This window comes from Diplotaxodon limnothrissa, linkage group LG5, assembly GCF_057381915.1.
Source record: "Diplotaxodon limnothrissa isolate DT_005_m linkage group LG5, D_limnothrissa_male_GT1.1, whole genome shotgun sequence".
NCBI lineage: Eukaryota > Metazoa > Chordata > Actinopteri > Cichliformes > Cichlidae > Diplotaxodon > Diplotaxodon limnothrissa.
The window spans coordinates 33,465,591-33,480,663 of NC_140600.1; the positions used below are offsets into that span (position 1 = coordinate 33,465,591).

A 15,073-nucleotide genomic window follows, 5' to 3' on the forward strand; every position below is an offset into this window, starting at 1 on the left:
CTCATCTCCTGTCCCTTCTGTGTGGAGTCTGCATTGATTTCCTCTGGGCACTCCGAGCTCTCCCCACAGTGATATAGATTACTTTAGGTTAACTGGTGATTCGGACTTGGCCATAGGTTTAATGCAAGGTGGATGAAGAGTTTAATAACACAGACAAAAGTGCTGCATGAATATATATGAAAAGGCCAAATATGGCTTGGAGCATAATGTTGTCAGTAAGACTAGAAAGTGCTGTATAAGTGATTGCAGAATAAACAAGCGACAAACAACTACTTTCCTCTACATCATGAATCACTTGGCTTGGAAGTGCTGTTTTACTTTTTGTTTTTTTCACTGCTGCTTTTGTTGGGTATATGAAAATTAGAATATATGTTCTATGACTATTTGTTGGAACATCTTTAGTGAGTCTTGGGTTATGCTGCCCTCTTGTGGCAGGCTGCAGATTTTTTGTGAAATCATATTAAATGATGAAAATCATTATTAAATACACTGCTAGTTGCGGTTTATAAACGAGCCCCTCTCATTAAAGATATTTAGATTTTTTTCCCCTTTTGGTTTGGATTTTTTTTTATTACCGTGTGTCAACAATGCAAAAGCAGAAAACTAATCCCACTTTGTTCATCACAGCTGACCACACTGTGGTCACAAAGGGTTTGACGTGGTCGGCAACAATACCCAGGTACACTGCATGCCACGAAAATAAAGTATTTGTGATGACTGATCATAAATGGTTTGAGCATCTCCCAAAACAAATAATTGGTGTGAAGCCAACCTGTAATTTTGTCCTCCCCTTAATTCATCTGACAGCCAGATAGAGTATAAAAACATGACGCTTTAACACCAACATATAATTTTTGTTCAAAGTGGCTAAACTTTAATTTCCACATTCACAGTAATCAATCTCTTTATGCTAACAGAGGCCATTTTTCTGCACACTAGACAATTTAACCTTTATACCTCTCTATAATGCCACGTCACTTTGAATGCTGGACCTTTCCCTGCAGGGTATTTCCGCTTTCTCATTCATATCAAATTGCACCATAATATCCATGTTTATGTGCAGCATCACTTGTTTTGGTCCGGCGATGAATCTAACCTTTGCGATTAATCTTTGACTCAGACTCTGTGTGTGCCTCAGTTTTCCGATGACATCTTTTATTTTTGCTTGAACAGGCACTACAGTTGGAAAATTACAGCACTATGCTAAATGAAAAAAGAAAAAATCAAGAAAGCCCTCTAATTCGCAGCATGAGCACTAAACAGAGAGACAAAAAGAGGAGTTGGAGGTGCTTGAGCGTTTTAAAATATGCTTTCCCATCCTTCAGGAGTTTCACAGTGGATGCTGCATCTGTAGCTTTTCCTTTTTCCTTTTCATTAAACTTGTAAATAGTCCCATTCAGCTTCAAATATAAAGATACATTGAGACAGTAAAGATGCTGTAGTGTTTAAATTTATATAATCTTCAATCAGTCAAAGAGCGTCTGTGTGTCATGTTGGTGTAAAGTGATCTTCATAAGCTGGAGTCAGATTCTCTGGTGATGAGCTCTCTTTCACTTCATTGAAGGCGGCGGCTGAGAGTTTTTGGAGTGGCAAGATGGTAGATTTTGGTAAGGCAGTACATATTTCACTCTGAATCCAGTGTTAACAGAGGCAACGCTTAAAAAAATAGTACACAGAGGCATTAATACGACAACAAGAGACATTTCCCTTCTGGATCCCGTGGAAATGAATTTAGTTCATGCAGCAGAAAAGGCGACTGTCTCATCAATATTTCAGAGACGGATCCTCTTTCCGCTTTTCACATTGGAGCTTTCTCTAGCTGCATCAGTAAAAGAACACCTGCCTTCCTCACTGACAAGAGAGCAGTCTTCACCAGTAGTAAAGCAATCAAAACCACGTATCGCGGGGCCACACACACACTCTGAATTCAAAATATTTAAACAGAAAGACACAAAACTGAATACAGTCTGCACAGGTGCTAATAATGCCCACAGCCTAGGAGTATTAATTTAATCAAAATTCAGTTGATAATTTGGTGGAAACTCATAAAGGCCATGCACTGCTTCAGTTCAGACAAGATGAGCAAGCAGTGTGTGAGAGCATCAGCATGCACCTAATCACGGAGCTGATAATGCCAAAACACTCACATTCACTCAAATCTCCGCACAAAACAGCTGCAGCTTTATATCTCCAGACAGGTTTTAGCTCGTGCTGTTGACGTTATTAACACACGTAGATGAAGAGAAACTTGGTGGAAGGTAAAAGTCTTAAACAGACACACTGCTGTTGAAGGGCGGGACAGCGGAGGTTAATGTAAACAATCCTCGCAGTGTCTGGTAGAGCACATATTTCCATTTCAAAGACAAGCTCGGCTTAGAGTGGCTGTGGTGTGCATGTGTGTTTTTGTACTGATGGGGAGCAGTCTTTTATCTGGTTTCAAAATGCTAATTCAGAGACATGCTGCAGAGTGGAGCACGAAAACAAGTCAAGGCATTAAAGAATCAGTTCAGCATTCTGGGAAAATATGCTTCTCGCTTTCTTGCAAACAGTAAGATGAGAAGATTGACACATCTCTCGTGTTTGTATTCTACATTAACTCAAAACCTCTAAATAACCTCTTGTGCTATTGCAGCTGGTTTGATTCCAGCCAGAGAAACAAATCCTCTTCGAGGTTGCGTAAAATCTGCCAAATCATGCTTACAGAGCAGCCTGCTGTGGCGACCCCTTGTGACAAGCCAGCCGAAAGTAGCTTTTACTTTTTTTGTCTGTGGTTTGAGGAACTGGACGTATTGCATGTATAAGCTGTGTGTTAAACCATTGTAAACTTTCACGGGTGAAATATGAAGCCACTGCTTCTATATTGCTCAAGCCTTTAAATCATATAAGGGCTTAAATTCATACTATCCAGCTGTTTGTTAGGTGGCATCTCTTGGTGCCTTTTGGAGCATTTAATGAAATTATCTGTTGAACATGGCTCACTATGTGGTTAAGTGCACTAATAGCCTGTCGAAGAAGACTGGATTCTAGTTTTTCTCAGGTTTTTATAGGTAAGCAACAGGTTAACCTGCCAACCAAGGTAGCTAGTGTTAATTCCAGGAGAGCAGTAACCACTGAAACAGCCATTAGTATGTTGTTAAAAAGCACTAAGCTGAGATGAACACTTTATGTTTGTAGCCTTCACTTTGTTCCAACTTAAAAAGATGCAATTTGGAAGAACTAACTTCCACCAGAGAAGAGAGTATTTGTGGAGTAAAGGGGCAAAGGTTGACAGAGTGGTTGCAATTGCTGACAGTTGCCAAGGGTTCAGTCACACTAGAGTAAAAACAGGACAGCAACCTACTTTTCACTAGGAAAAAGCAGTGGTTGCCTGGTGGTTGCATTTCATTTTTCAGGTGTCAGAAACCAACTGAAAGTACAGTGACCAACTGGTTGTATGCAACGCCGCCAACTCCAGTAGCTGGCCACTTTCGATTGCATGTAGACTGCACAGGTTGAATGGTGGAGGCAACCTGACTTCACAGTCAGACTCAGACTGACTGCAGTCACTCTGAGAAAGTTTAGTGAATTTTACAAATAACTATCATCTAATTAATAAATCCAGCCACACTGCAACAATGTTGCAATCAATCTGAATCTGGTCTTTAAAACAACCACTTCAAAGGCGACAAGATCACAAGTTCACTGCAGTCGCAAAACCTTTTGGGAGGCTTAAACCACTGCTTTCCCTAGTGTGACTGTAACATAACTATATATCTAATTTGCTGAGATTTTAGCCAAAAGATATACCTATCTTTTTTGAGTTTGAACAACGAGCTGTTTTCAGACTCACATTCAAGCAGCATAAATCTTCTCATCTTGTCAGTCAGGACGAAAGCGAACATGCGCATTTCCCAAAATGTCAAATTATTCCTCAAAGGCTAAATGTGTAAATACTGAGAATGAAAACACTGTACTCAGTGAGGAAAAAAACTGTACAAGCATCCCAACTGTTAAAAAAATATACACATGAAATGCGCAACGCACAGCTCATTCTCGCTATCCAGGCACAGCTGACGTTACCACATCAATAATACAATGAGAGAACATCTTGTATGGCGTGTTAGCGTCACAACCGGTGTCAAACACAGCTACACACGAAAGACACAATAATATTTTGCTTCAGTTGCAGTATCTGGAGGTGAAGTGATCCTGAACAGATTGAGCTGTCAGTCTTCTCCACCATGAGTGCAGAGATGAAGACAGCTCACTGTGCCTGACAGGAAGAGAAGGCTTTGATTTGATTTCAGGTCTCTGGCAATGTGCAGTTATGACCGGACGGTTCAGTCTGGGTTTGATGAGGAAACGTCCTCAGCTGGAACTTCTAAATTGTCTCCACGTAATTGGCTGGGTAAAGACCGAGCTTGCCGTTGTCCAGGCGACCTTTACACCAGCCCTGATCATCCTCATCCTCCAGTTTCGTCAGCTCATCACCTTTAACAGAGGAAGAGAGTCTGAGAAACAACGCCAAAGTGCAATAAAATTACATAAACACTGCTGATCTCAGATAAAATAAAAACTTGCGGCGTCACGCAGGATCCTCAAAAGCTTTTCCAGTGGTTTTCATAACATTAACCATTTTGTCTCACTCACCAACTCTGAAGCTGAGCTCGTCCTGCTCTTGGCCATCATAGTCATACAGCGCTCTCACTCTCACACCTGTGCCCACATCTTCATCGAAGGGGTTCATCCCTCCGTTGGTGTCGTTGCCTGAGTTCGGGGCTGTCTGGTCCTCATCTGACCACTCTGTGGAGGCTGTGTACGGCTGGTTTTTATCGTAGCTGCTTACACTGAAAGAAATTTTTTTCACAAACAATACAAAAGGCACTCAGAGGATGATGTGGATTAGGATATGCATTAAAGCACTGATAACTGGTAAGCTGTTACCTTCCTCGGTCTACAGCGTGGTCTCCTGCTGTTGTAACATGAGTTAGCATGACTACATCATTTCCTTTCTTTGACTTTTCTTTCTTAGAGATGTTATGGACAAGGTCTGGGTTGTATTCCTGCAAAAAAACAAAACAGAAAAAGATGGAAAAACGGTTTAGATTTGGATGTAATAGATTTAGAGTTGGATTTCATATTAATCATATACATCTTTTTTATTATACAATCTCATATATATTCAGGGATATGCTGAATATAAACATAACTATATATAGTATTGTTTTTTCTAATATGTAATAAATATTTAACACCCTGCTTCATCCATATACCGGTACTGCTTTATAAATCGTTATTTCTCTGTAATGGTCCACCCGCACACGTGCAGCCTGTTCTAGTGTTTAATTACCTCAAACTGTGGCCAGTTCATGTGCATGCCGGGGCCGTGAGCGTTGCTGAACCACTTCAGATCTTCTTGTGGGCTGGCTGATGTGATGGTGCGTTCAAGCTCTCTGTACACTGTAGCATAACTGTGAACAGAGAGTGGGGATTTGGTGAATGGGTAATGTTTACATGATTGCTGTCTTGTTATCGTAACACTTTCAGTCATGTCAGACCTTTGGTTCTCTGTGAGGTTGAGGTGGCGTTTGACATCCAGCAGCACCTCCCTGAGGAAACTCAGCCTCTTCTCTTCAAACTGCTGGCACTGGTCGAACACCTGCTCCATGTTCTCCATGTATGAAGGGGTGCATTTACTCAGCTCATCCAGAGCCTTCTCATACTTCTCCTTAGCCTGTGTTGCAACACACACGGACATTACATGATTAAAGAATCATTCCAGAAGCAAAGCTCTTCACGGTCTCATGCTTCCATGTATAAACCTCTGGCATTAATATGCTAATCGTTGCAAAGTACCCTTGGCACCGCTGAACCATGGCATCAGACTGCCAGATGACCTGAGAGCAGCTGGAAGTGTTAAAATGTTTAAACTTACCTCATCACCTTATTTCATGTACTGTTTTTATTTGATCTAATTTGTACTTTTATTCTTATTTCTTGATTCAAGTATTTATGCCTCTTAATTTTTACTTTTTAGTTTTACTAAAAATCCATCCATCCATTTCTCCATTTATCCTGTGTGTTTAGCCTGTGGTTTCAACTTGCCTGCTTTTTAATTGTTGTTAATTTTATCATATCGTATCACACTCTCTGCAATGTTTTGGTTTTAGGTTAAATTGCTTATCTGTGTCTATTATCTGCTTGTTTTATTATATTTTCCTGTCCTCAGTCACTTCTGAAGCACATTTAGCAACGTTACCTAGCATGAGGTTCAGGCAAGGTTACAAATAAAATTTGACTGATCAGAAATTGCTTCTTGTCATGGACAAATAACCAAAAAGAACAAAGAAAGCATCCTGCTTATTGTAGTTGATTAATTTTGGCTTATATGTCTGTGGCATACTACTCTACTGATGTCCAAAAACAGTTAAAAAAAATCATATCCCTATTGACATTGCTCCCTTACAATCACCACCAGAGGTGGGACCAAGTCATTGTTTTGCAAGTCTCAAGTAAGTCTCAAGTCTTTATCCTCAAGTCTCAAGTCAAGTCTCAAGTAATGTCAGGCAAGTCAGAGTCGAGTCTCAAGTCACTGGTGTAAAAGTCCGAGTCAAGTCACAAGTCTGAAACTTTGAATTTCAAGTCCTTTCGAGTCTTTAAAAAAAAAAAACGAAAAAAGAATGTTGCAGTTATGCTAAATGTAAATATTAGACCATGTAATTTTAAAATCTGTGTTTTTCTCAACACATGACAAAATAGTGAACTTAGAAAATATACACAAATTGTGAAATTGCACCTCTTTAAAATGCAGCTCAATTAAACCTAGCTCCAAGAATAATTTTCACCGACAGTTCTGAGATAAGCTGCATGTTATTCTTGGATGCGGTTGTAGGACCAGCTTTAAAATCGCATGACAAAAATATCATACACATTAAAAAAAACTGTATCACCAACGTAGCCTGGACAACATTTGCTAGTTAGATGAAGTCAGCTATCTCATCTTAGCATATTTATATGCATATTTATAATTATACGGTTCTTGGAGTGAGTGCATACACTCATGAAGTTTAGTAACTTCAGGTCACTGCAACAAGCCCAGGTACAGTTTACCGACGGATGGGTGCAGGACCTTGAAATGCACCGTGTAGAACGAAAGACCATCGTACGTATCATAAGTTTACCAGTCTCACAAATTGTCGTCATAAATACACATTCCTTAACCGTTTATTAATAGGACCTTTGAGCTCAACGGTAATTAATTAGTAGTGGAAATAATTTCTGGTAGCGTTACAGAAATGTAGCAGTGACAACAATATTGTATGCTGTAATCACCGCGCGGATAGGAGGCGGCTGGCTTGACCGCGGCTCACAAATGACGGCTCACTTTACCGCAGTCTGTAATCGCACTGGGCAATTAGTGATACAAAAAACCTGTTTTATCCTGTGAATAAAAGTATATGTTTTTGTCAATGTACCATAATAACAGAAGCGAAACGCAATATTGTGTCAGGACAATTCACTATTTATGCACAATAAATAAAGGAGCATAGCGCGACAATTTCTGTTCAGCGCCAGACTTGCTTGTAACCTATATCACTAATTATGTTATGAAAATGACGTATTAACTACTAAAAAACACTGACCTTCGTGGAAATGCTTGGAGCAGACTAACCTGTGAGCTGGAGGGTTCTGGGACGTTATATTTGGTCTTTGAATGGCTGCAATCCAGGCCATCCATCGCGTCTTTGTTACTTCGGAAACATGGCTTGAACAATTTCTCTTCAATGACGTAATCCGATAACAACCGATCTCTTTACCCGTCGGCTTCCCGTGGCTGTCATGCGACCGGCTATTGCAGTTAATAATACAACGGCTTCTTGACATTTTTGTGTTTCTTTTTATCGCTGTATAACTGATTTTAATTGAAAGCCTGCTGCGCTAGTACCGCTTGCCACGAGTTCCCAGAATCCTTTGCGGTTCTACCCGTGAATGACCTCACATTTTCAATCTCTATATAATATGCATGTTAAATTTTATATTTGGGGTAAAATATCAAGTCTTTTCAAGTAAACCGGTTCAAGTCCAATTCAAGTCCCAAGTCATTGGTGTAAAAGTCCAAGTCAAGTCACAAGTCTTAGAACATTTTTTCAAGTCAAGTCTAAAGTCATAAAATTAATGACTCGAGTCTGACTCGAGTCCAAGTCATGTGACTCGAGTCCACACCTCTGATCACCACACACACAATTGGCTGCTTTATCACGGCACCTGAACCATTATATGAATGGAAGTAGTGGCTGGTACCACGAGAAGAACGCTGCATCTGTAAATTACCCTGTGAATGTTTTGATGCAGCACCTCCTAGAGGCAGTTATATCAGTGTTTCAAACTTTAGGTCCAGCCATTTTTGAGCACTGGCATTAGCCTATTTGTTAGTTGAAATTAATAACACTGGTCCTAGATTAGTGGTACAATGTCAGTTTAATTCTGTTTAACTGAAATGGTTCTGCTCCAGAAGTTCTTCTACTTCTGGTGCCAAAGAACCAGTCTCTAACTAATGTCAGCTTTCTCCTGTCTCCTGTTTTAAGCTCCACCCCCCAAAAAGAAAAAAACCACCAAAAAAACCCCAGATAATGTGACTGAGCTGCTTTTAAAAAATGATTACAATTATTTATATTTCAGTCTGTAATAAGATCAAAATGGCTTGGGGTGACCATTGTTTTAGTTTTAATAACACACGTATTCCACGTGTTCATATAAGTTTCATTTATGGAGTCAATTTGAAACGGACTAATCTTGAGAGAACAGTATCAAATGTTCCAGCACTGAGGCAGTAAAATGAGACTAGAGTCCATGTCAAGAGCAGTGAATGAGAGTTACTGACTGAAGGAGTGGCATACTGTCACATATTAACAATGCTGCACTGGCTCCAATCAGACAACCTTAAAATAGCCTTATTTGCCTTTGGCATTATTGCAGAAAATATCTTTTGCATAATGATGCTGGAGCAGCGGCAGCTGATGTTCTCACCTTCTGTGAGTCCTGTTTACATTTGTCCACTTTCTCATGGAGTTTCTTCTGCTGATCAGCTGCCACAGATGACTCTCCCTTGATGTTGGCCTCTCTGGTGGTAGCCAGCTTCTCCTCTTTGCAGGCCATGTGGTATGTTTTCTTGGCAGCCTCGAGCTGAAGAAGGAAATTCAACATAAACAGAAGAAAGCAGTATGTAATCAAACTTTGAAGATTTAAAACGAGTCCTGGTAAAGTCCACACTCCCTCACCTCTTTCAGCTTTTTGGCCCATGGTTTCTGAGCCTTCTTGAAGCCTTCCTCTGCCTCTTTGGTTTCCTTGAATCCACCCATCATTTGTTTGTGGTACGAGTCTTTCTGCCAGTTCTTCACTTTCTCAAAGTCCTCATTGATCAGGTAGTTCTTTATGTCCTGATGGAGCTCGCTCACGTTCTCGGCCTCTGTCATCATCGCCATCCAAGCTCGTTCTACTGTGCCGTACTGAGGCCCTAGTGAAAGAAGGAAGTGTGGGTAAAGTATCAAAACTTTATTTGACATGGACTCAGATCTGGGGGGTGAAAGACGACACTGAGAGCAGAAGCCTAGAGGAAGGATCGGTCTATTCCCTAAAATCTATAAATGGGTATTGAGGAAAACTGTTCCCATATTAAATGCAAAAGATGTCTTTCTGTTTACTGCACTTTGAAGGCAATTTGTAAATAAAGACTAGTAATGTATCTCCATGTTAATATGAAATACAAACCCAACCCTGAAAAAGTTGGGACTCTGTGTAAAATGTCAATTAAAACATAATGCAATGACAATGATTTTAAAATTTCATAAGCCCATATTTTATTCACAATAGAACAAAAAATATCAAAAGCTTAAACTGCAACATTTCACTATTTCATGAATAATAATAGCTGATTTTGAATTTGTTGGCAACAATTTGTCTCTGGAAAGGTATCTGGTACTAAAAAAACAGTTGGAGTAACTAACAGCAGATCATTAACATGAGTATAAATGGGTTTTATTAATGGAAATAAAAAAAATACCTCTGCAAGGCAGAGTTTCATAGAATTAAAGATTGGCATCGATTCATCAGTTTGCAAAAAACTACATTCACAAATTATGAAACAAAGTCAGAATAATGGCCCTCAACATAAAATCGCAAAGATTTTGAATATCTCCCGTTTACAGTACATAATATCATTTTATATAAAATCAGATATTATCAAAATGCACATTTTATCAATTTAAACACTTGATACGTTTTCTGTGCTCTGTCTTAAATAAAATATGGCTTCATCAGAACTGCAAATCTTTGCATTCTGTTTTTATTTTTACAAAGTATCCAATGTTTTTTGGAATTGGGTAAAATGATCTCTCACCTTTGTCTACCAGCTGCTTCCATCTCTTGGACCACTCGGTCAGTTGCTGTGCGTAGGATTTCTCAATTTTGGCACGCTCTTGGATGCAGTTCATCAGATCATTGCAGAGCCGATGACCATCATCAATCCGCTTCACCGTGCGTTTGTAGTTCCCAACCTTATATAAAAACAAATAAACATCACAGTGACATTCAGGTTACTCACCCAGTATTTATACACAACCAAATCCCAACTGTTGCCTGATGGCATTTAATTTTGTTGTAACAGAGCAAGTACTTGATGGCAGTGGGAAGGAAAAACTATTTTTTTGAACAGGAAGAAGTGGGCTCGGGGAGGAACAGCCATCTGCTGTGGGGATCACTAATGATTATGTTCTTAAAATATTCGTGTTCTGCCTCATCGAGGTTCTTGGAAGAAAATTCATCACCTAAGGCTTTGAGCTGTGAGATTTAGTTAATTTATAATCAGTTCAGACCAACAGCTTTCTATGAAAAGCTGCTAGTCAAAAAAGGCTGCAGACATCTTTTAGGTATCACAATAAATAGACTGTTAGTCCAATAATCCTTTTTACACAAACTTGTCAGTTAACCGCATAGCAAGTGACACAAACTGTTTGCTGGCTTAAAACATCCTCAGTCAAGCTTGTTTGTCCACCTCAGTTTACTGATTTGGTTCACTGATTAGACTATCTGAAGTGAGCCTGAAGTGGATGATGACAAACACAGCTGATCAAGGACGGTCCAGTGGCCTTGAGCATAGTAACCCCACACACGTCCCAGCCAATCGGACAAAAGTTGACTTAAAGGGAGGGGAGCTAAAATAGCTTGTTTCAGTCACAAGGTGAACTGAAGGGCTGCACAAAGGCCAATTATATGATAAATAAAGATTATTCTAAACTGCATTTTATGCAAAGTCACTCTGGTAGGGTCCAAGAATAAAAACGTGTTTGAAATTTGCACAGTAAGTCTCCTTTAACTTAAATGTGTCCTAAAATGTTCAAATCAGGACATCAGAATTCCCATAGCATCACTGGGTTATTAGGACCCATACTGTGATTTCAGATAGTTTTCAGATACCCCCTTTGTTTGTAAAAACTACTTTTCACTAAAACTACTTGCAACTGTGGACCAATGTCACACGGTTATCTGCTGTCATGTCAACTGTACACATTTGAATAAATGCCTAAATATATATATATTACAAAACAAGAAAAAAAATTGTCTCAGACTATCTCCTAAAATATGGGTCTTTTCTGGTTCTAGCTAAAGCTATATAAAGGATTGGTATTAAAGTGATAATGGATTTACATGACCTGTGTACTTCTACTGTTATTTGGTGCACCTTGAAAAAAAAACCCCAAAAGCCTGTCGGTGAAGCAGGAAGGATCAGCAGGGAAATGGCTGCTGCTGCTGTGCAAAGTTATGCAATGAAAGCAGGGGATGGGTTAATGTCATATAATGTACAACTCTCCATGGATGCAGGAGCAGCAACCTCATGGAGAGCTCTGCCGAGAGACAGAGCCCCTGTGAGAGAGAGAGAGCTACACAGAGGCTGAACCCCAGTTTACTGGCTTCATTTTACACTTTTAGCAGGACTGCATCTTTGCTGAACAGGCACTAGATGTTTACACTTAATACACCTTGAAAGCAACACCCAACAAGCCTAAAATCGGAACTAAATGAAAGCAGCTGGGGGGAGCAAATGATTGCATTCCAGACCAGGCCTCTGCTGGAGCAGCAGTGAGCTGAGTCAGCGATCAGCAGGCAGCACTGCAGCAGCTCCACAGCAGTAATGCAGTGGCTGACTGTGATAAAGTGACTATGTGCTGGAAGCAAATACCTCTGCCCCTCCACCTGACTCCCGAACATGAAGAGACATGATGAGGATAAAACTGAACCGAGTCTGAGAGGAGATCGAATATAAAAAACCCGAATGTATGAAGTCTTCTGTCTAAAGCGCCTCCTGAGTACATTCATCAAACAAACTCCTGCATCTGAACATAAAGCAACAGGACAGTCTGTACTGATGAGGTGAATAATTTCAACAGCAAATTGCTACCTTACCACCTCACCTGAGTCACCACCTCTCATATATAATGAATGAGCTTCTTGGCACTAGTTTCTCAAATTACTCAGGGCTGTTTTTGCTCAGGAAAGGTTGCAGCTGATGTAATCTTGTGGGAAAAACCCAGAACAACAAATTGCAATTGAAACAACAGACAAGCAGAAACCATTAATATTTACGCAGAAAATCGCCTACTTCCAGCATTTCAGTTTTGACAAAATGGTGCAATCCTTCAACTTAGCAGATGGTACACTGAAAATCTTTGATCTGACAGACAGATGAAATAAGCAACAAACAGACCATAGGAAGTTGTGCTGGAAATTTCCTATTTTTCATATACAGAAAACAACAGATTAATCAAACAAAGTAAGACTGATCTACAGTGATAAACTATCAACCTGTTGGGACCAATAAACACAGTACCTTTTTCACTGGCATGATCTGGAATAAGGTGATTTGTCCCACAGATAACTCATCCTCATCCCATCTCTATTAATCCATCGTTTGGACTGCCTTTGTCTATACTGGTGCCAAATTCAGAGATTATAAAATCTTACTCTGACTTGGCTGATAGACATGGACGATGAGCCAATCACGGCTTGGAATGCTACCATTTAGAAAAAGCCCCCTGAAATAGTGTTTTCTGAACTCAGCGTAACCCTCCTGTTATTTCCGATTCTGCCCTGCATTAACCGCAGTTTGTTCATCTGATATCCCACACCCACTGACTCACCTTTTCCTCTTCCCTCATCAGCTTCTTTATAAATATGCTGGTCAAATTCCACTTGCATTGACAGGTCGTCCAAGATTAATGTACAGTGCCAGGGAGCTTTTATCTTTTCACCCCTCATCTAACCCCTTCATTGCTCTTGTTTGCAACATTTTATGGTAAAGTGAACTGTATTTACCTTTAATTTGTGTTTATTAGTCCAAAGAGTCAGTGTAGGTAGGTACTCATTCATTACTGTGTGTACATGCTCTTGCTATGTTTCATGTGAAAAAGGCCCATTTATTTTCCATTTAACAAAGATAACCACAACTCAACAAACTGTCCCCTCATGCCCTAAGTGCCTGGGCTGATCAAACCTTTGAGGCCTGCGGCAGGCTCTGCCTGCACCCCGGAGGTTTTGCTCTTTCTGTGGATTGTTTTAAAAGGCAGCTAAAGACACATTTGGTTTATAAGCTAAGCATTTTTATTTTAGTTCTTGTGCTGATTTTATTTGTATTTTTTTCCTTCATTTTCTGATGAGCATTTTAATATATGGTGACACATTTCAGCTTGATGTCTCATCAGGATCACAGTTTAGCAATCAAACGGGTAAATGGGCTGGCATTTATGCACCACTTTTCTAGTCTAATGGACCACTCGAAGTGGTTCAAGAGCACTCTCGCGTGCACAGTGGAGGAGTTGGGTTTGAAACACCTGATTAATGGCGGACTCGGTCTACCTCCTGAGGAACAGCTTTTTAAGGTGACTTGTCCACAAAGATACACAGGACAAAAAAAAAAAGACTACTGGTGAGGAGTTCTTACACTTTGAGAGCACAGGTTGGGCCAACAATGAAATATTTCTGTTTTTCCTTTCATTTTAACTGTGCCATAATACAAGATGTGGCTTGATAAATCGAGTCAATCAGAAATAATGGCACCAACATAGAGTAATTTGTCATGCTGAGGAAATGTGTGCGTCATTTTCTGATCTGAGTTTGAGGCACCCGCAGCTCAGTGATCCATTCCAGTCGATAAATCTGTTGCTATGCGCAGTGGCAAGTACTTGCCTGATTTACGTGCAAATCTCCAAACGGCTGACAAATGAGGCCCTGTATCTTTCTCTCAGATAAAGTAGGTTTACTGAGAGTTCATTACTAGGTCGTGTCACTTCCCAGCTAAGTTTAATCTGTCAAATGTTGCTCCTAGCTGTCTCACCTCCCAGAAACTGTCTGTGGTCTCCTCCAGACTGGCGGACTCATCGTAGGCTCCAGACATGGTCCCCGATTTGGCAGGGTGGCTTTAGGCTGTGGTAGTCTGCAGCAAAATAACTCTCCTTATGCACTGTAAGACAAGACAAGCGCAGAGGAATGTAAAACCCTCTGATGTGTGAGACACATAAAAACTCAGTTCACAACTCTTTTAGAATTTATAAATCCGATTAGAACAAATCCAGCATCTGCAGTGAGATTCACTAAAAAACATTGTTTAAAGCAAAACCAATTAGTAATAGTAGCATAATATCTTGGTAACAATATGATAACCTGCTAGAAATAAGAAGGTAATGTCTGTGATTTTATAGTTATAGTTATATTTGGGACCGTGTACTTATTAACTTAAACCATATCCTATTAGCTTATTTGACTAACAGAATAAAAACTAAGGTTGCATAAAAGTAAGGTTTCTCAAAATAGCTGACAATTATTGAAAATACTGATAAAGAACTAGATGTGGTTAGTTATACTGTTACTTAAAGTATTCACCCAAAAATTAAGCACTCCAGTTTCAACAGTTTAGGCGAGAGTGTTAGAGGTGTGGTGTACTCAGAATATAGCTATCCATCCCTAGTGAATTTTGCTGTGGTTTATTTCTAATAATACACATTAAATATTCAAATGTGTTCCAATATACTATTTTGGGCAGAAA

General features: G+C 39.8%; 1 protein-coding gene across 2 annotated transcripts; it reads right to left on the bottom strand.

The window, feature by feature from the left end:
* Positions 1 to 4,360: 4,360 nt before the first annotated feature.
* pacsin1b (protein kinase C and casein kinase substrate in neurons 1b) lies at positions 4,361 to 14,425 on the bottom strand. Of its 2 annotated transcripts, none has more exons than XM_085354592.1 (9): positions 14,366 to 14,425; positions 10,376 to 10,532; positions 9,258 to 9,493; positions 9,007 to 9,162; positions 5,538 to 5,713; positions 5,330 to 5,450; positions 4,924 to 5,042; positions 4,630 to 4,820; positions 4,361 to 4,470 (listed from the first exon to the last, which is right to left on the bottom strand). In XM_085354592.1, exons 1-9 carry the CDS (start codon positions 14,423 to 14,425, stop codon positions 4,361 to 4,363), a joined length of 1,326 nt encoding a protein of 441 aa, XP_085210718.1. The 2 variants fall into 2 exon arrangements, with proteins under 2 accessions (XP_085210718.1, XP_085210717.1); XM_085354591.1 differs by having other exon boundaries at positions 4,630 to 4,826.
* Between the last annotated feature and the right edge of the window lie 648 nt (positions 14,426 to 15,073).

Bases quoted from the DNA above. Each gene is read 5' to 3' on its own strand.
- pacsin1b (XM_085354591.1), bottom strand. From the start codon at position 14,425: ATGTCTGGAGCCTACGATGAGTCCGCCAGTCTGGAGGAGACCACAGAC. The intron at 5,714-9,006 runs GTGAGAACATCA...GTTGCAACACAG, and splicing joins GTAAACAGGACTCACAGAAG to GCTAAGGAGAAGTATGAGAA. The intron at 5,451-5,537 runs GTCTGACATGAC...CTCTGTTCACAG, and splicing joins AACCTCACAGAGAACCAAAG to TTATGCTACAGTGTACAGAG.